At 48.4% G+C, this 21,227-nt stretch overlaps 1 protein-coding gene across 2 annotated transcripts in view; it reads right to left on the reverse strand.

The window, feature by feature from the left end:
- The window catches only part of FAM178B (family with sequence similarity 178 member B), a 111,698-nt gene that overhangs the window by 60,867 nt on the left and 29,604 nt on the right, over positions 1-21,227 (reverse strand). For both annotated transcript variants that reach the window (XM_059134661.1, XM_059134662.1), the window contains 3 exons: positions 19,727-19,879; positions 13,027-13,132; positions 9,152-9,236 (listed from right to left, as the gene is read on the reverse strand). In XM_059134661.1, the coding sequence (XP_058990644.1) occupies positions 9,152-9,236; positions 13,027-13,132; positions 19,727-19,879 (344 nt within the window). The remainder of the gene's footprint in view (positions 1-9,151; positions 9,237-13,026; positions 13,133-19,726; positions 19,880-21,227) is intronic.

Genomic DNA, 21,227 nt, shown 5'->3' on the forward strand with positions numbered 1-21,227 from the left:
TTAAAGAAGCCAGACCCCCCCCCCCAAAAAAAAAGAGTACCTGCTGTGTGATTTCTTTTATATAAAATTCTAGAGAATGCAAACTGATCTGCAGAGACAGAAAGTAGATTAGCGGTTTCCTACAGACAAAGGGGGAACGAGAGAGAAATTAATTACAAAGAGGCACAAGAAAACAACAAAGGCGACGGACATCATTATCTGGATGCTGATGACAGTTTTATGGATATATACATATGTCAAGTGTATAAATTGCATGCTTTAAATGTGTATGGGTTAATGTATGTCAATTACACACCTCAATAAAACTTGGAAAAAAAAAAAAAGATGGGCTAAAATGTAAATAGAGGTGTTAATGCTTCTTCCTGCATCTGGTGGTTCATCCCACCTCAAAGGTCCTCCACCCTGGAGACTCTGGTCTAGAAAATCCTGTATGTAGGCTGTGATCTCTCCTGACATCCAGGGGAGAGAGCTGGGAAAGTCCTAGATTAACCCTTGGCTGGAGGTAACTTCAGATGAATACCAAAGCGTCGGAAGAAATACGGTGTAAGTAAATCCATAAATACAAAAACATAGATTATGTGGATTGTGGAGTGTGTGTATTATGTGGTTTTTGCTCCTGAAAATCATCGCAAGAAATGATTCTTAATAATAACTCTCTGGGGAGAGAAAGTGCCACAGGGAGTGAGTGTGCAGGGAGGTTTTCACTTTTCATTTTGTACCTGTCTCTAACATTTGAATTTTCTGCACCTGATACATAGAATACTTTAAGATAACAACAGGGGTTAATTATCTAGCTAGTGAGGTTATTGGTCTTGGTTTTGTTTTAACTCTTTTTACAAGCAGCAATCTTATAATTATTATCTGAAAGGGAATAGAGAGAAGGGTAGAGAAGGAGGGAGACAGAATACAAGCAAGAAAAGAAAGTGACCCACAGAACAGGGGCCTGTCCCAGGGAGCCCCGAGGCGCCAATGTCTATAATGCTGAAACCCCAGGAACAAAGAGGAGAAAGCATGGTGATCACGTGAGGAAGAACAAAGTGTCCAAAGATACTGTTCATGAAAATGAAACTGATTTGTTTTGAGAACTAAATTTCTCACCCACTTAAAAAATATCCAAAGAATGTACTGGCCAGGGTAATTTTATTTTGTTATATTCTTCCCCTCCCACACAAATATTATAGAAGCTGGTAGGGAATGGAATGGGTAGGTTAAATGAACAACACTGTCTTGGAAGCTGATGGGACAGAACCTACGCATGTTTTACTCCCTCTCTAAAGTGTTTTGATCTCATTGATGGAGCTCCCTTTCTCCAGGCACTGCTGCCTATTCAGTGTGCTTGGCAGACTGACTGGCCAGTCCTACATTGGCACGGCCAAAGCATGTTTGTTAAAGAAACATGAGGTCATTTCTTTCAAGCAATTAGTTGCACAAGAACATGTTTGCTTTCAAAACCAAATTCTGTCATTAAAAAAATGATTAGAGCTAATAAATGAGTTCAGCAAGGTTGCAAAATACAAGGGCTGTATACAAAAATCTGTTCTCTTTCTACACACCAGCAAGGATCAATCTGAAACAAAAATTAAGAAAATAATTCAATTTACAAGAGCATCAAAAATAAGAAGGGGTGCCTGGGTGGCTCAGTTGGTTAAGGATCTGCCTTTGGCTGAGGTCATGATCTTGAGGTCCTAGGAATGAGCCCTGTATTGGGCTCCTTGCTCAGTGGGGAGTCTGCTTCTCCCTCTCCCTCTGCTCCTCCCCCTTGCTTATGCTCTCTATTTCTCAAATAAATAAATAAATAATCTTTTAAAAAAATAATACAATACTTAGGAATAAATGTAACAAAATAAGTATAAGACTTATTTTGAAAACCACAAAACAGTTTTGGAAGAAATAAAAGAAGATCTAGGGGCGCCTGGGTGGCTCAGTGGGTTGAGCCGCTGCCTTCAGCTCAGGTCATGATCTCAGGGTCCTGGGATCGAGTCCCGCATCGGGCTCTCTGCTCAGCAGGGAGCCTGCTTCCCTCTCTCTCTCTCTCTACCTGCCTCTCCATCTACTTGTGATCTCTCTCTGTCAAATAAATAAATAAAATCTTTAAAAAAAAAAAAAGAAAGAAGATCTAAATAAATGGAAAGATATCCCATATTCATGGATTAGTAGACTCAATATAATTAAGATGGCAATAATACTCAAAGTTATCTACAGATTCAACATAATCACTATTAAAACCCCAGCTGTCATTTTTGCAGAGGTTGATAAACCATCCTAAAATCAATATGGAAACACAAGAGACCCAGAATAGCCAAAATAATTTTGAAAAGAGGAAAGCTGGAAGACTCACACTTCCAATTTCAATACTGCAAGCTGCAGTGAACAAGAATTTGGCGTAGTGGGCACTTGGGTGGCTGTCTGTTAAGTGCCTGATCTGAATTTGGCTCAGGTCATGATCTTAGGGTAGTGAGATAGAGCTCCACAGTGGGCCCCATACTGAATGTGGAGCCTGCTTAAGATTCTCTCTCCCTGGATGGGGGATAGAGTAATTGGGTGATGGGCATTAAGGGGCACATGTGATGTGATGAGCACTGGGTGTTATATGCAACTAATGAATCATTGTACACTACATCAAAAACTAATGATGTACTTTACGTTGGCTAACTGAATTTGAACAACAGCAAAAAAGAAAGTTGCATTCTAAACAGAAAAAAAAAAAAAAGATTCTATTTCCTGCTCCCTCTGCCCCCTCACCCCATCTCGTACACACTCTCTCTCTTTCTCAAATAAATAAATAAATAATATTTTTAAAAAAAAACTAGTGGAATGGAATGGAGAATCCAGAAATAAACTCATACATCTATGGTCAATTGATTTTCAACATGAATGCCCACTCAATAGAGAAAGAATAGTCTTCTCAACAAATAGTGCTTTTCAGCAAGTGGATAGCCATGTGCAAAAGAATGAAGCTGGACCCCTATCTCACACCATATTAAAAAAAAAACAAAAAAACAAACTCAAAATAGGTCAAAAAACTAAATGCAAGAGCTAAAACTTTAAAACTTTCAGAAGGAAACATAAGGGAAAAATATTCATGACCTTGGACTAGGAAATGATGCTTTGTTTGACACCAAAAGCACAAGCAACAACAGGAAAAAAATAGATAAATTAGGCTTTATCAAAATTAAAACTTGTGCTTTAGGGGCACCCAGTGTGGGGCCTATTTAAAAGTGAAACAGCAAAACAAACAAAAAAACCCCTTGTGCATCCAAGTTCACCATCAAGACAGTGAAAAGAGAATCCAGAGAATGGGAGAAAATATTTGCAAATCACATATCTGGTAAGGGTCTAGTATCCAGAGTCTATGAAGAATTCTTACAACTCAGCAAAGAAAGAACCCAACAACCTAATCAAAAAATGGGCAAAGCACTTGAATGGATGTTTCACCACAGAAGATATACAAATGACCACTAAGTACATGAAGAAATGCTGAACATCCTTAGTCATTCAAGAAATGTAAACCCAAACCACAAGATACCATTTAACACCCACCAGCTTGGCTATTAAAAGATGGACAATAACAAATGCTGACAGGGGTGTGAAGAATCTGGAAGTCTTATACATTGCTGGTAAGAATGTAAAGGGATGCAGCCACTTCAGAAAATAGTTTGGCAGTCCTTCAAAAAATTAACCACACAGGGGCGCCTGGGTGGCTCAGTGGGTTAAGCCGCTGCCTTCGGCTCGGGTCATGGTCTCAGGGTCCTGGGATCGAGTCCCGCATTGGGCTCTCTGCTCAGTGGGGAGCCTGCTTCCCTCTCTCTCTCTCTGCCTGCCTCTCCATCTACTTGTGGTTTCTCTCTGTCAAATAAATACATTAAAAAAAAAAATTAACCATACAGTCACCATACAATCCAGCAATTTCACTCTTAAGTGTACACCCAAGAGAACTGAAAACATATGTCCCCATGAACTCTTGGCTGCAAATGTTTATAGTAGCATTATCTGCAATGGCCAAAAAGTGGACACAACCCAAGTGTCTTTCAATGGATGAATGGATAAATATGGTATATCCACACAATAGAATACTACTCGGCCATGAAAACAAATGAAGTACTAATACATGCTACAAGGTTCATGAACCTTGCAACATTACGCTAGTGAAGGAAGCCAGACACAGAAGTTTGCATACTGAGACACCTGGGTGGATCAGTCTGTTGGGCGTCTGCCTTTGGCTTAGGTCATGATACCAGGGTGCTGGGACTGAGTCCCACATCAGGCTCCCTGCTCAGAGAGGAGTCTACTTCTCCCTTTCTCCCTGCCCCTCTGCACTACCACTCCCTGCTTGTTCTCTCTCTCTCTCTCTCTCTCTCAAATAAATAAAATCTTAAGGAAAAACCCCCCCAAAGGTCAGATATTATATAATTCCATTTATGTGAAATGTCCAGAATAAGCAAGTTCATAGTGAACGTAGATTAGGGGTTGCCAGGGGCTAGGAGGATTGGGGGTGGGGAGCGGCCACTGATGGGTATGAGGTTTTTTCCTAGGGTGATGAAAATGTTCGGGAATTATTAGATAGTGGGGATGGTTAAGCAACTCTATGAATCATATTGAATCATCTGCTTTAGAAGGGTGAATTACACGGCGTGTGAATTACGTCTAAACAACTCCAATTCTGTACCAGTCTTAATAAATATTAATAAAGCTTCACTGTGCCTACAATGTCCCCCACTGTCCTCCAAGATCTGGCCCCAAACGTCCAGTTTTATCCCCAACTCTGCCCCCTTTAAGGAAGTTCTACTCTCCCCTCCTCCTTGTCTTTGTTCCCACTGAGTCCTGCTTCCCTTGCATCTCTCCACACCTGAATCCTACCCCCAGGGCTGCAAACCAGTGGAGCTGTATTCCATCTCCAGTTGAATCTAGCCTGCAGATGGGTTCACAGTGGGGGTTTGGGTGTTTGATCTTCTAACTGAATTAGTTACCAAGAGGAGATTTTACATGAATGTTGGTATTCTGGCTAAGGTGGACTCTGCTGGCTGCTGATTCAATGGCCATGCTCCTCTTCCTCCCTGTTAAGGGAACCCAGTCCACCTCAGTGGATGAACCATGTTATCCCACTTACCTCTGCAGGGACTGATCTGGGGTGGCTATTTGAGCAGTCAGAGCTCTGAGCCACAGGCAATAGAGGAAAGCTCTAGCTGTTTGAACAGAAAACGGTTTATTATGTGTCGGAAGCCAGCTGACCATCAAGTTAATGTAGCTTAAGTGCTGGAGCCCTCCCTTGCACGGCCCCCTGTGAATGTTCTAGGTTAGAAAGGGAAGCCAAGCTACAATCAGTGGGCATTTCTATGTGAACATTTCTGGAAAATACCTTAAAGATATCCAGGAGAATGGGACCTGAACTTTCCAAGGTAAGTATTTAGTATGATTTCTCTACTCATTCTAAACAAATGTTCATTTTCATACTTAATTTTCCATGTTAATGAACTGGATGATCCAGATGTTATAATTACAGACCAGGATTTTAGAGCAGCTATTATAGCTATGCTCAAAGTGATAAATGAAAAGATGCTTATATTGAATGAACAAATGAGAAATCCCAGTAGAGAAATAGAAACTGTAAAAAAAATAAAATAAAATAAAAATTATACAGAACTAACTGGAAATTCCAAAACCAAAAATTCAAATATTTGAAAGGAGGCTGGAAGAGTAAGTCTCCAGGACTCTACCCTGGAGGGGTGTAGGATCATGAGGCTAAAAATTCTTCAAACATAGCAGGGTGTTCAAGGGCACCACACAGTCAGAAAACATGGCAAGTGTCTAGCTCTAAAGTCTGTGACCCAGTTCTGCCTAATGAGACAAAATGGAGTGTCCTGGTAAAAAGAGAAAAGGAGTGACCTCATCTCCTCTACCCTTCTTTCTGCCTTGAACTGCTGTGTCAGGAGAACATGATGATACTTGGAGCTATGGCAGCCATTTTGCAACCTTGAGGAGTAGTAGTGAGAAGGGAGACACAGAAGCTAAGCCAGAGCCCTGATACTGCAGATCTGCTAATATACCATAGAACCCCTCACCTCTGGATTTCTTGTCATGTGAGATAATAAACTTCTCTTAATTGGGTATTTAATTCTCTTAATTGTTGTTTACAGTAAAAGTACATCTTAACTAAAACACAGCTTCTCTTGAAAACAGAGATCTGGCAAGACCAGACTTACTAGCCTCTTAGGGTAAGACCTTTCTAGTCATAGACTTGCTAGGTCCCCACAGGCCAATGAGTTTACAATCCCTGCTTTATACATCTCTGGAGAGATGAATCAATTGTCTTCTGTCCTACAAAGCCCTCCCTGTCTCCAGCCTCCCTGCACCCTCAACCCCACCTGGCTAGAAGTAATCTTCCTCTCCTTGGAATTCCCATAGTTTTGTGGCTGTGTCCATCTCCTGTCATAATTGTGCATTCTGTCCCCTCTCACTTGGCCGTCATCCTTCTGAGGGCGGGAACCACACCCTATTCATCCCTGAATCTCCCTCTGCCGTCTAGCAAAGTACTGAATACAGGACACACTCAATGCATCTTTTCTAAATAAGAAAAGTCCCTGCAGTGAAAAATGTCAGTGTTCTGAAATATCCCATTCTCCAAGCTCACCAAGGAGCTTTTAACCAGTGACTTGTGCTTCTTCTCAAACTAGGACAATAGTATCCACCTTACCCCAAAACTTCAGTGACCCATGGACCTGAACTCTGTTCAGCCCTCAGCCCTGGTGACCCGGAGTACACCTGTAAAAGTCCACTCTGAAGCCTCAGCCTGCCTCGGCAATCCCTTTACTTGGGAGGCATGTTGGGATACAGGTAATATTCTAAAACCTTCCCCATCCAGGAAAGGATGGAAATGTATACACATGCGAATCTCCGAAAGGCCAGGCAACCTGAAAACACATTACAGTGATCATAGTCCCAATGGGAGGGAAGGCAGCTCAAGGCTCTGGCCCCGGGGGGCTGTGTCCCACAGAGGATGGGGTCCTGCGGAGCACCTCAAGTTGCTAACAAATCCTGAGTAGCAGGACTTCCTTTTATATCAATCCTGGCTCTAACTTCACCTTGCAAATGCTTCTTGAACTGGTGGCTGATTTTTAGTTACAGCTTTTGCTAGACTCTCTGATGGTACCTAGTTCTTGTCTCTAAACTTGTTTTTAATTTTGGTAAAACAAAAACAAAAAACAAGTAACATAAAGTTTTCCATCTTAATCATTTGGAAGTGTACAGCTCAGTTGTGTTAAGTACACTCCCACTGTTGGGCGGCTATCTCCGCCGTCCATCTCCAGAACTATCTCATCCTCTGCACCCATTAAACATGAACTCTCCATCCATTCTACCCTTCTGCCTCTATGAATTTGATGCCCGTAGGTATTTCTGATAAGTGGAAAGTGTTTGTCCTTTTGTACCTGGCTTGTTCATTTACTGTAAGGTCCTCAAAGGTTATCCACATTGTAACATGTGTCAGAATTTCCTTTTTTTTTTTTTTTTAAGAATTTCCCTTCTTTTTAACACTAAACAATATCCCACTGCATGTGTATATCATGTTTTGTTTATTCACTCATCTTTCAGTGACATTTGGGTTACTTCCAACTTTTGGCTATCATGACTAATGCTACTTCGAATGTGGGTGTACAAATATGTTTAAGTCTCTTCTTTCGGTTCGTTTGCAGACCTGGCCTTTGACTTTCCCCAAATCAGTCAAGATCCTGACCTTGGGGATGGAATTCTCTAGGCCAGTCTCTATTCCAGTGGGAGAGAAAGAGAAGCCTAGGCTGGGCTTGCAGGTGATGCGAGCCAGAGCTGAACCGGCTGGGAACTCCAGAGCAGGTTCCTGCCCCTCCCGACAGAAGGCAAATAAGGGACAATGTGGCAAGAAGTAAAGAAGAGTGGGATGTCCCCTCTGCCCCTGCGGGAGGAGACACATACCACTGCACAGAGGAGAAGAGCAAGACAAGGAAGGCCTCTGTTCCCCCAAAGGGCAGGCATGCCGCAGAGGAGGCCCTAGACGCTCAAGAAAGGGCAGCCCAGGCTGCAGGGGCAGAGGTTACGAAAAGGATGGGGATGCCGGGACTGGTGCTATTCAGACTTCAGTTGCAAGGGTCCCGGCATACAGATCAGGGGTAAAGGGTATGGGAGGGGGGAGCAGGAGGAGTCTGGAATACTCTCATTTGACAGATGGGCCTCCGCTCAGCCAACTCCTGAAGTACAAGAGGCACAAAAGCAGAAGTCTGAAGGGCTGGTTGGGGCGGGGTTGGGGGGGAGCTTGAGGGTGCATTGTAGGTCTCTAACTCTGGCCTTCTGAGCTACATACGTGCTTTTGCGTTTTAGTGGGAGTGTGGGCAGACAGAAGCTGTGGGCAAAGGTGGGGTCTAGATGCCTGTGAATCCCTCTCCCAGTCTGCTGTAAGCACCTTTCTGCTGGCTACGTGATATTTTTTGGTGCCAAAGTGTCTAGGTTCAGATACCAAATGAGGACAGCCTGGGAAGGTGCCGCCACTAAAGGGAAAATTGATTGCTCTGTGGAGCTCTGAACATCCTCAAGTATAAAGATGACTTAAATCACCCCTTCGATGCCAGGACCAAGGTATAGACTCAAGGCTTTCATTTTTGCCCAGACCAAACATAAGGGGCTCCTCTGATGTCCTAGGAGCCAAGGGGGACTGCCAGTGGGGGCATAGTGTCAAGGCTCTTCCCCTTTGTGACTCCAGCTTGAGGAGCTTCCCTGAGTTGATGCAGATGTTCCTGAAATACCCCTCCACCGCACCCCCCAGCTGCAAGCAAACTGGGACTCTCAGGAAGAACTCAGAGGCAAGCTGTCCCCTTAAATCCAGAAAACACAACTTCCAGACTGTTCTGGGATCCCAAGAGTCTGTGAGGTCAGCCTGGACTTGGCCACAGTGACATGGATCTGAAGCCAGATCAAGGTGCCAAGGAGCCTGTTGGCTCAGCTTTTTACTAATGCTGGAGGCAGAGCCAAAGATGGCCTGATGTCTCCGTGCCGTGGTGACGCAAAGTCCCCATCAGCACCTCTCCTGCATGCTGGGCTCCACGGCTGCTGAGAGCTGTGTACTACGCAGGCTCTCGGGCTTGGGTTACTCAGGGCTCAAGTCTCCACCCTGCTCCCTAGTACTGACCAGACAGATGGAAGAGCCCATCCACGCTGAGATCCCAAAGGAGACTGAAGGCTCCCGAAGAAGTTTCTGGAGGCCACGTCAACAGCTAGAAGAAAAACAAAAACAAAAACAAAAAAAATGCCATTTAGGTTAGCTGGTATAATAGCAGTATGGTATAAAGGTAGTAAACCTTTACTACTCTGTATTAAATAAATCCCATTTAACCCTCACAAGTCCACGTGGTAGAAGGATCTTGCCATTACTGACATATTACAGGTGAGGAAATCACACTCAGAGGGCTCAAGCAGCTTCCTAGGGACACATAGCCAGTAAGGAGCAAAGCCAGGATTCAATCCCAGGCCTCTGTGACTTGAAATCTCCTACTCTGTCCACCTCCTTGTGTGAGAGTTTTCGTCTTTCTACCCCTCATGCCCTGTGGCCACAGCCATGCCCCTCCAGGGCAGTTACTAGTGTGAGGAAGAGACACAGCTCGAAAGCAGAAAGTACACTCAGCTGGACAATGACAAGCCAGCTACTGTCCATGATCCTTACATCATTTCCAGGTCATTGCCTTAACTTACAATCATCTTAGGCCATGCTCTGGGAAGAAGTTGGTACTGAGTACCAACCCTCAAATAACCTGGTGTCGGGGGGCAGGTCACCAATCTGACTCACTGGGATCTTTACCTGAATGCTCCTTGAGTCTGAGGGTCATCAAGTGAGGATTTGGAATGTGGAGAGAACATGATGTGGAGATGAACAATGGGACAGCACCCCACCCCCAAAAGTCCATCCAGCCTGGGGACACACCGATGAGGCCAGGCCTTAGAGATGGGGCAGCGCCTTGGCGGCCCTCTTCCTGCCATGGTCAGTCATGCTGCATATTATACCATCCTTCTGAGAGTGCAGAGCAAAGCCTGCTGTGGGGGACTCTCTGGGCACATCCCCTCTTCAGGCCTGAAGCTCTCATCTCCAGGGGCTGGGGTTGTTGCTTGATGAGAGCCCTGAGCCAAGTCCCTCTCTGGGCAATGGCCTTGCAGTAAGGGAGCCTCACTTGAGGTCACACTCCCTTTCCAAGTGCAGCCTTAGTCTGCTATCTGGCCCCATTGGTACTGGAATCCAAAGGCCTGGACCCCTTGCCTCAAATGGAGCAACTCTAAAGTCACCCCATTTCCAGAGCATCTGCAGAACTGGCTGTAGCCTATTGAATCTGCCCTGCCATTTGGCTTCCCCTTCTCCCAGCAACTCTCACTCTGCAGGAAGTGTGGCTTATGGGAACCCTCCCCAGGGAACCTCAGGGAAACCACATCTCAGAGTCATTGTCTCAAGGATCTGGGCCTATGATAGCCAGAACTCTGCTTTCCTCTTCTTCTCATAGCTTCTTGTAACTTCTACATACCTACCATTTCCAACAAGAATATACATTCACTGACAGCATATGCTACCTGCTTCTGTTCACCTTCCCCAGCAAGCCTCACCTTCCTCCAATTATACACTAGGGTTTCAGTGACCAGCTTAGGAATTCGTGAGCATTAAGGCCAAAGCTATTCACCCAGTGGCCACCACACACTCCACTAGGAGGGAGGGTGGTGGGGAGCAGGATTTAGTCTCCATGGGAACACAGGATGTCCTTTTCCAAAAAAACAGTTGAATGAGTGGGGTTGGAGAAATCTGCCTAGCTCACCCATCCCCTAGCTCTCAAATCAACCCCAGGCACATATATGAGCCCCCAGCAGCCCCATGACCCTACACACCTAGCTGCGTTTGCTTGGACTGGGGAAGGGAGTTGTCACTAAACCTTTACTGGATCAACAAGACTCCTTCCTGCGAATTAACTTGGTCATGGAGCCTGGCGAGTAGAGAGAAACTGAAGCCCATCTTGGGACCCTAAACCTTCCCCATTGTGGTTCCAGCTTTTCCTGAAGCCCAGCCATACCCCTACCCCTGGATTCCAGGAACCACCCCTGCATCTTTAGGAGAATCCCACCAACGGCTTCAGGGAGCCCCCGAGGATTTCTGCCTTCTCCTAGCCCTACTCCTCAGTCACAATGTGAGGTTCTGAAGAAGGCTGAGCACCATGGCCATATTCTGTACATTTACCTGGGACACCATTTCCAAGATCTTTCTACCCATAGAGCTTACTAAGTAGCAGGAACTCAACCCGAGTCTGAGAATGAATGAATGAATGCTACTGTTTCTATAGGAATATCTGTTCTAACAGGCAAAACCTCCAAAGTGAAATAGCAGAGTCCATCCTGCTAAGGCCTGTAAGACCTCAGCTGCCGTGCTCCTCCCTCCCCTTCTGGAGATGAAGCTGTTGGGCAGAGTCTTGCCCAGAAGGCTCTCAAGGCCAAGAGCACCCTTTTCACTTATCTGGCTTCAGCCATTGGGTTAGGGAGAGCTTTTGTTTCTCCTTCCTGAAGATGGAGAACCAGAGCCATTGCACTAACATCATCCCTTCCTAATGACGTCCAGGCCCTGGGCAGAGCTGTGGTGGGACCCATAAGGACAAGGCAGGTCACAGGAATTTCTCACTTAGTTGTCACCTGGGACTGTGAGTCCCAGTTTACAGAGTAAGAAACTGAGTCAAAGAGGGGACATTAAATAACTCATCCAGGGTCACAGAGTAGAACAGGGCAGAGCTGGAACTCACAGCTAGTGTCTATCTGGCCTTGGGGCTAGGTTCTCTGTTCTATGGCCCCCTGCAGAGGTCACCGAGTTGGGAGAAGAGCTGGGCAGGGCTCACCCGCTCCTCCCTGGGTGGACTGATAGGGAAGGCACTTCATCTAGTGTCAGGGTCACACAAGGACCCTCTGTGGGCCACATCTCAGATGGGCTCTTTGTGCCTCCCAATGCCTGATTGTGCATTTGGCCATATACTGTGCAAGGAACAGAGAGAAACTGCACTGACTAGGGGCAGAGAAGAATGGCAGCACTGTTCCCTATTCCCTTCTAACTGTCCCATTGGGCCTGGGGGAGGGCAGCAGCCACACTCTTGGGCCCCAGGAGCTGAGGGTGTCTTTTTCCTCTGAGGCAGGGAGGGGCATGCTGGGAAGGATCCCAGAAGGGAGAGGAGAGAGTAGGGGGGCCTTTTCTGGAAGGCAGCCAGCCAGTCCACCCAGGCTGGGGAGTTCCTAAACAACCCACCCTGCATGGTGGCTCTAATTTACAGCTGGGGTCCAGGCCCCAACTGGCAGGAAGAGACCAGCTGGAGCTTGTGACCTGCCCGTCCCCAGGCAGTGATGGCTCTGGGTAGGGGCCAAGGCCAGCATCCTCACACATTGCATTCAGATGACAGCAGGTGGTCCTGTCCCTGGGCTATTCCTGCCGGCTTCTGTCTTTCTCAGGGTGGAGGTTTTAAGCCTTGGGCACGTTACCTCAAGGCAAAACATTTCAGCAGCCAGAGGAGGAGAAAGGGGTAGACACAGAGTAGCTGTTCTAGACTTTTCCAGGCATCCTACAACTCCACCGAGAGGGGGAAATGCTCAAACACCTGAGCACACACCCAGCTGTGAACGCACAAGGGCCCTCACCCTTCTAAGGGTGCTGCAGGGCCCGGACCTGGGACTTGGGAGGGGCGAGGAGCAGCGTGGACACAATGGAAGCTCCTGTTGAGTAACCAGGAGTCACAGAGGGCTCTGTGGGTTACAGGCGATACCTGGTGAGGCCCAGGCTCTGGTGGTGAGTGGATGGAGACCACAGGCTGGTCCCGGGACTCTGTGATGATGGGGGGCATCCTAGGCTGCCTCCCTCGAACCTCTTGCCCCCGCTGGGACACACCCGGCAGCACCCAAGGCCAGAAGAGGGACATGCCCATCCCCCCACCCCACCCACTCCTGCCCAGGCTCTTCGGCCAGCGTGCTCCCGCCACCTAGTGGCAGGTCTGTGCTCCTCACCTGGAAGAGCCACCGGAGCAGGGCCACTGGGCAGTCGGGGGTGTGCAAGTAGAGGTTGCTCAGGAGGCCCATGCGCAGGAAGGAGAGCTGCTGGGCGGGCGGGCAGCTGCGGAGGCAGAGGATTGAGGTCAGGGTAGGTGGGAGGCCCTCCATGCAGGCGGCCTGGCAGCCTTTCCTCAACACGCCTGAGGAAGCCACGGGGGGCGGGGGGTGTGGGGATCCCATATTGCATCCTCACCTGACCCCAGAATCACGGCAGCAACTGTTAGGGACACAAACGCTTCGAGCTCCGATGCCAGGAGCTGTCAGAAGGAAAAACCACCCACACCCATGCCATCACTGGAGTCATTTGACCTTCCTGAACGTGGCTCAGTGTTCGAAGCACAAGAGGGGAAGGGACGTTTTTTGTCCTTTTTCCTGTGGGGGAGGGGGAAAGGAAGGTATTTACCGAGGTTGTAGAAAGGACCCCTGTGGAGGTGAGGAGGGAACCCAGGAGTCACGGCCTTTAGCCCAGGGCCCTGGGCGGCTCCCAGGCAGGCAGAATTACCAGCGGGGCCCACGTGGGGCCGTTGTCTGAGCTCTGGTTACACAGAGCATTTCTGCCCCATCTTGTGTTTTTCCGAAACAAAGGACACCTGAGAAGATGGGAAAATAACAGAAAGGGGCCCAAGACAGAGCCATTCGGGGAAGGAAAGAACAAACAAGGGTGCCATGGAGGGTTCTTCAGAAACCACCGGAGGGGCCGAGTCAAGAGGAGATGGTGGCACTGAGACTCGCCTCCCACCTGTGCTCCTACCCTGCGCTTTCCCTTACCGCAGGACCCTAGTGGGCCTCTCCTTGCTACCGGGAGCTCCCAGACTCAAAGGGCCAGTGTGGAGAGGAGCCTAGCTTTGAGTACTCTTGCCACCCCACAGACTGTCTGGGCAGACAGGATCCCACAGCCCTGTAAAAGGAGTTGAAGTATTTCATGTGGTCATAGGGCCTTTGGTGCAAGGTGTTTCAGAAGTCACTTCAGAAGGGCTGGCTGGACTGTGTCACCCTTCCTGGTGACCCCCAGAGAGGCTGGGTTTGGGGCAGGCTGCTTCTCCTCTGCTCTCTTGTTCTACATGATGCTCCTAAGGCAATGAATAGGATTCTAGGAAATGAAAAAAGGAATTTCAGGTCCGTCCTCCTTTTTTTCATGGCCAAATCCACGCAAAGAATATTTCAGACAGCATTTAAAGTCATGACTCTAGATAGAAATTTCTTCGGTTGGCCCAGCCTCTTCTTCTCCTTTTTAAAAAGGACACATTTTAATCTGCCAGGAACAGAATGCTCCAAAACAAAGATTCTCCTCTGAGCCAAGTTGCTGTCTCCTTGAGTATGTCCAGGCAATTTACAAATTGTATATATTTTTTTTCCAAATTATTTAAGTTCAGAGGAGAAAGCGGCTTTGTTCCTAGGTCTGTGAAGCTGACCACTCTCAAACAGACCTTTATTTGTACATACGAACACGTGTGCACCCCAGGGCTGCTGGCACACTCTGCTCTAATTCACGTGCTCTGTCACCCGGACACTTTCAGGGCCCGACCCTGCAATGCATGTGCAGTTTGAGCCCTGCACCCTGAGTGCAGACAATACCCCAGCAGACAATGCCTAGAAGACCTCACAGATTGGCAGGCCTTGGCTGGAGGCCATGTGGCAAGGAGGCTGGTGCCCCAGGGACTCTAAGGAGACTCTGGCTCTGGCATTCTGCTCAGGGGGGCACCTCTCTAGTTTCTCAGTAGGAGAACTGATTGTACAAACCCCTGTTGGCTCGGATCAACACATTTCCAAATGCTGCTCTGAGGGAGAAATACCCTTCGGTTTACAATGTCTCCTTTGGGCTATGCCAGTCTCGCAGCACAGTTTCTGCCAGAGAAAAGATCAGTCTGCCTTCAAGTTCTCTGCTGCCCAGTGAGGGTTAGCCGGTAAGGCAAGGAGCAAGAGATAGGCAGAAGGGCAGCCCAGCTGTGCCTTGAAGCGAATGGCTTTCAAGGAATTCTGAGCTTAGAGCTCCATGAGATGCAAGGAATCTCTGCAGGCTGCTGGACCCCAAGCCCAGTGTGCATGCTCCAGGAGGGGAATGCTGCTTCATCTCAGTGGAACCACGAGCCTTCTCCCCTTCAGTGCAAGGGACAAGGCTGACTGCAGCTACTGTCCTGATCTGCGGCAGGAAGGGAAGCCTGGAGGAAAAGGGTTGGCAAAGTAGGAGTGTGTACTGAAAACTCAAAACCCTTGGGTTACAGAATCACTTGTTAAGTTTGCAAAAACCCATGGCATGTCCACAAACCAAGAATGTGGACACCGGGTCCAAATGGGTGACTCTGCCTTTTGCAAAGCCAATGCTAAGTCCGAAGTCATCCTGAGAATGTCAGAAGACCCCGGAGTGAGAAGGGGAGGGATGGGGCCTCCTGGGCAGCAGATGCCATGCAGGCCTGGCTGGATGAGAAGTCCCAGCTGTCAGCCCTGAGGATCCCAGTAAAAGAGGTTCCCATCTGGGATGAGACACAGCCACAGTCAAGAATACTGCTAACCCTCAGACCCCGTGGCAAAGACAGAAGGCTGCAGGAGCTGAAGGAAATAAGAGGGGGATGGTGGAGATTGAGAGGGGGATTAGTCCCAAAGGGGAATCGAACAAAACACAGGTCAGCTTGGGTCAGCAGGTTGGGCTCCTGGGCCGAGCTGGCACCTTCTACCTGGACCGTATGTTCCTGATAATGCCCAAGTCAACATTCCTCTAGGCTCTCTATCTTCATGTATTTTCTGGGCAGCAGTCCTGGAGGGCAAAGGATCCAAATGCCTTGGGAATCCCAAGTGATGGCAGAGGGATAAGCACCAAGTGTAGTTATTTATACAGTATCAGTTTCTGCGTCTTTGCCAAGTTCCTCAAGAGCAAGTTTAAGTAAAATGCCAAAGGAGAATAGAACGGAATAATGGTCAGAGTTTCCATCCCCATTCCTCCTCTTTTTCTCTCTTTCTTTTGTTTAAAAACGAGTGAGCACCCTTTGGGTCAGAAGTCCAGGGATCCCAGCAACGCCCCAGCAGGGTGCTTCTGTTGGCTCTTTATTTTTTGGGGACAGTTGGACCAGCTGGGCGCTCTGGTCCATCCACACTCTGTAACTGATGGATTTATTTCACCTGGGGCTTCAACCCCGTTGTGCCAGTGAGACAGAGAAACAGAAGGGACCCCAGAAAAAAAGAAGAAAAAAAAAAAGAAGAAAAAAAGGAGAAAAAAAAAAGCTATTTTTTTTTTGCTTCTTATCCTGTTTCTGTTCTTGCTAGAACCTGCACCCCTCACCTCACTTTACACATTCCTGGTAATGTCAATAGGTTACATCTTCTTTGTAAGGGACAAGGAATCAATGATTCTCTAGAATAACCCCTAAGGAAGGACCAGGTGAGAGGGATGAGAGGAAGCCATCACATGCATATATCAGACCATTGACGAGACATCTGGATGCCAAGACCCCCTGATTCCAAGGAGTAACCCCCGGGGCTCTCATCTTTGGATATCTGAGGGGACATACACATCAGACCACTATCCTCAGTAAAAACCTCAGACCCCCAAACAAAGACGAGGCTCCTGCTCTTTTCCTTTCCCACTTGTCCGGACGCTCTGTGTCTCTCTCTACACATCTTCACCAAATTCTGCTTTTGCCTTCTGCTAGCTCATGTTTGATTCCCGTCCTGCATGAAGGCAGAGACCGTTTAATTGGCCCCACGGGAACCCCCCATTCCCCCCACCCCGCAGGTCCTCAGACCTGCCTGCCAGCAACACCAGGAAGAGGAAGAGGTCCTGGCAAAACAGAAGCTGGGAGCTGGCCTCAGGGAGACCCAGTGTACAAGCACACAGACACACACACAGCTCAGTGCCACCCGCCTCCTCCTGCCAAGACGTTTCCTGGAGGAAGGGCTCCCTGAGCATACACAATGAGCACCTCACTGGAACAGTGAGGTGGACAGCCCCCCACCCCCTTCCAGCGTGCTCTGTGGGGGCCCAGGGAAGATCATGAATCATTCAGCGGGCAATGTCCACCCTTCCTGGGGAGACGGCTCTGGCCTCAGAGCTGCATGTGGGCATAGGTCCCAACACTTCACTCAGGGGAATCGGATTTCCTTTTGAACAGCTGTCAAGGGAGGAAAAAGTTCAGCCCCTGATACCAACTTCTGTTGTAAAGGCACATGACTTTGGTTCCAGGGAACTGATCTGAGGTCACACATCCAGCTGGGTGATGAATGTGAGCAGACCGGCCAGGCCATCTCCGATCCTGGGGCTCCGGGCTCCAGGAGATGCGTTCTTGCATGGAAACCTAGGTAGGTGCTGCCTGGTGAGGACAAGGACTCCTGCAGCTGCCCTGTGCCCCGCCGTGCCAAGAGTGCCCACTTTGTACTGATACCCCTCTTCACAGATGGGTAAGGAGGCATGGATCTCTTTCAAGAGGTGGTTTTTAAAACTCGCATTCACTTTTCCCCCCTAAAACTTCTAATGGTAAAAATGAGATGTGTTCATAAAATACAGAATATAATAAGGAAAGTAAAAGTTACCTGTAACCTCCAAGTGTTAACTTTTTGCACAGCAAAACACTGAACCATACTGCCTCTTGAGAGATCAAGTAACTTTTTATTTTCCCTTCATTTTCATGCTTCCGGCTGAACACAACGGGGTAATTTTCCTCTCTTGTGTCTGGGTTTGTGGTCCTTGGCATAAACAGGAAATAAGAGTGACCCCAAGGCTAAGTGGTGACCTTCAGGAAGTGGCCCTTACCCACTGCATAGCAGGGGCCCTCTGACCGGACCATGTGGAAGGCAGTGGGCATTCCTCCAGAAAGGCCTTGGGCTCCCAGGGCTGGCCAGGCCACCTCTCCAGTGCCTCATTAGCATACTTGAGGGAGGAGGGTCTGAATTCCTCACTCTGGGGAAGCTGGCTGGCCACCTGGCCCCATTTGGCAGGGCTGCTCAGTCCCCCGGTCACTGCCACATGGGCCCTCTTGTCTGTCAAATACTTCCTGCTGCCTGTCCAGTCTGGGACAGGAAACCTGCTGTCACACAGACCATGGCTGGCCAAGGCAGCGAAGCAGCACTGCAAGATGCCTTCCTCTCTCCTCTCCTCTCTCCTGTTCCTTCCCCGCCCCTCCTCTCTCTTTAGCGTGGCTATCCTTCTTTTCCCTTCAACCCTTCTTGCTTCTTTTCCCCCCTTTCATCGTCCCTTTATGAGACACCTTCTCAGCGTGGTGACGTCGGCCTTTACTGATATGCAGATGCTCAGGTCCAGTCACCTCGTATTGCTTCCGGGGCTATGCTCCAGACAAAGCTCTGGGTATGAAGTTGTTCTCTACCACTACGTTTATAAAGGAGGAAGGTCAGAAGTAACATATATGCTGAGGAGAATGGCTAAAGGTGTTGAGGCCTCATGCTAGGCAATATTCTCTCAGCATTCACGTCATGACCAATGGCGACGTTAGGGCCTTGTTGAGCTCTTCATTGCACAACATATAAGACACATTTAGAAGATGGCTGAGGAAAGCTGAACACCGACTGATATCAGTGCTCTGAAGGATTTGGATTTTTTAGGTGTAATAATGGCATTTAAGTTCTATCTAAAGATAGAGCCCTATCTTTTAGAGACACACAGTGAAGTACTTACTGATTCAATTATATGTACCTGGGATTTGCTTAAAAATAATCCTGAGGGGATAATGTTAGTGGGCAGAGGTAGAGACGGAACAGGATTGCCTTAGAGTTGATTGCCGAAGCTGAGTGATGACTACATGGGGAATCATTACACTATTCTATGTATACTTGAAACTTCCCGTGACAATCAGATGGCTTTAGAATTAGTGAAACAGACATAAGGAAACCCTGAAGAGCTGGAAAAGACAAGACTCCTGCTTTCAAGAGACCACGGACAGCTCAGCTTCTGGGCTCCCTACCGTCTGGTGTGGGCCCAGTGGCCTCCTCCCCATCCCTTTTGGCCACCAATGCCCAGCAGGGTTCGGCCTCAGGAGCACGAGTGGATAGCTGCCCTGAGTCCTGTGGGCTTTCTCTCTTGTTCTTAGATAGATGAACTCCCAACTGCAAGTATTGGATGTGGCTGTGGTCAAGCTTTTAAAATCCCCTTAAAAAGCAACAGAACCCATGGCTGTGTGATTACGAACGTAAATTTCCTTCCATGGAGAAGTGTGACAGGGCAGCTGTCCTAATGTTACAGTGTGCACTTGGGGCTGGGGACGGACTTTTCACTGCTAGCATCACACATCGATGGAAGGGTGTTGTCTCCAATGAGCAGATGGAAATGACGATGATGTGTGCTGGAAAACTGCTGGATGACCCAGAAAGTGGCTCCAGTGTCGGCAGAGACATCACCCCAGAGGCATGTATGGTGAGTCTGACTAGAGTTCTATGCTCCCAGGGTGTGGGGGAGGAAAAGGCGCTATGAATACATAAATACACAAGCGACCTGGTATTTGCTGCAATGTAGGGCTTTTTTTTTTAAAGTAAGTGCATCTAAATCAGTAAATTAAATATGGTAAGTCGACATGTGAGACTATTTCATCTATAATCCTGAAAACTGACATGTCCCACCTGACTCAAGCACAGCCTTGAGTTTCCTCACTGGGGCCAGCCCTTATCCTTGGGCTCCAGAAGGGACAGGGCCTGGCCATCCCATGCTGACATTTACCTGAGGAACCGTTCTTCCAGGTGGCTCCGTGGCTTGAGCTGTGAATGGTCCAGGATGCAGGGCAGGGGCTGATGCCTGGGTAGAAACACCATCTCCCCAGGGTGCACCAGCGGGATGACCTGCGGTGACACGGAGAACTTCTCCACCAGCATCCTGGCAAAGCAAGGAGCCAGAAAGGCGAGAGTCAACACCTGCACCTGGTCTGCAGCCCAGAAGGAGGCCAGGGAAAGCCAGATGGTGCCTCCTGCTTTAGTGACCGTTGCCTGGTAGGGAGAAGACTGGGGAGGACAGCGCCACCTGCTGGTAAAGGAGGAGCCTGCAAGATGCTGACTCAGGAGCTCTTCCCCATCCCACTCTTGGTCCTGCATCCCAGCCCCTTACTCTGGGCTTTTTTAGCCCAGGAGCCAGAAGTCCTGCTCCCAGACCCAGTGCTGCCCATTCCCTTTGTTCAGCTCAAACTTTCACTGGGCACCCACAATATGTGGGTGCCAGGTGCTGAAGGATGAGTCAGGCGTGGGCAGCCATCGCATGCCTAGGGGAAGGGTAAACAAATCACCACAATAACCTTCGGCAAGTGGGCTGACCACAAAACTGCCTACACAGGCACGGCCAGGGGCGGAGGAGAGAAGCTTCGGGTGTGGCCCGGGTCAGGGAGGGCATCCACACAAGGAAGGAGCGGGGATGCTTCTACTGGGGCACCAGTCTGTGAGCTCTTGTGATCACGAGGACTCCCCAGGGATCTCCGGATGCCCAGGCTTTGCCCTGCCTTGTGTATCTGATCAGTAGATCAGAGCTGGGTCCCACAGACAGGAAAGGAACAGAGAGAAGAAGGGATACATTCCAACTCTATTGGGAGGGGTAAAAATTGTTAGGAGGGAGTGGGGAAAAGGGAGGCATTTAATACAGTTCCTACGAACACAGCAAATCTCTGCTTCATGAAGGACTGGCCACAGTGCCCTGGTGGGTAAAAATAGCAAGTTTCAGAATAGGGAGTGTGTACGTGTGTTTGCGTGTGTGTGGTGTAGTTATACACACAGACATAGGCACATACACATTCTTAGACACGGGCAACACCCGCCACATAACTGACATGGCCAGCTATGAGCTTGAGTCATCCCTAGGGAATAGGATTTGGGGGCAGCAGCAAGGAGACTTTTCCTGCTTACTTCATACAACTGTGTTCTGCTTGATTCAATAGAAACAGAACACACCTTTGACAGCCAAATGAAACAAGCCACAAGTATGCCATCCCCTCCTGTTCCCAGCCTGGGCCCTGGGATGTAGGACTCGGATGGGGAACCATGCTCAGGGCTTCTGTTGGGGTCTCGGACATAAGCAGCGGGCTCTGCAGGCTGAGCTGTGTAGCTGGCGGCCTACCACTGGCTGGATGAAATCTGCCTCCCTCTGGCCCCCAACCTGAGGAAAGAGGCCAATGTTCATCACTGGCTCACATCACCAGCTTATTTGGAGGGTTAAATGGCACAGGGTGTGGAAACGCCAT

This window comes from Mustela lutreola, chromosome 9 (genome assembly GCF_030435805.1).
Source record: "Mustela lutreola isolate mMusLut2 chromosome 9, mMusLut2.pri, whole genome shotgun sequence".
NCBI lineage: Eukaryota > Metazoa > Chordata > Mammalia > Carnivora > Mustelidae > Mustela > Mustela lutreola.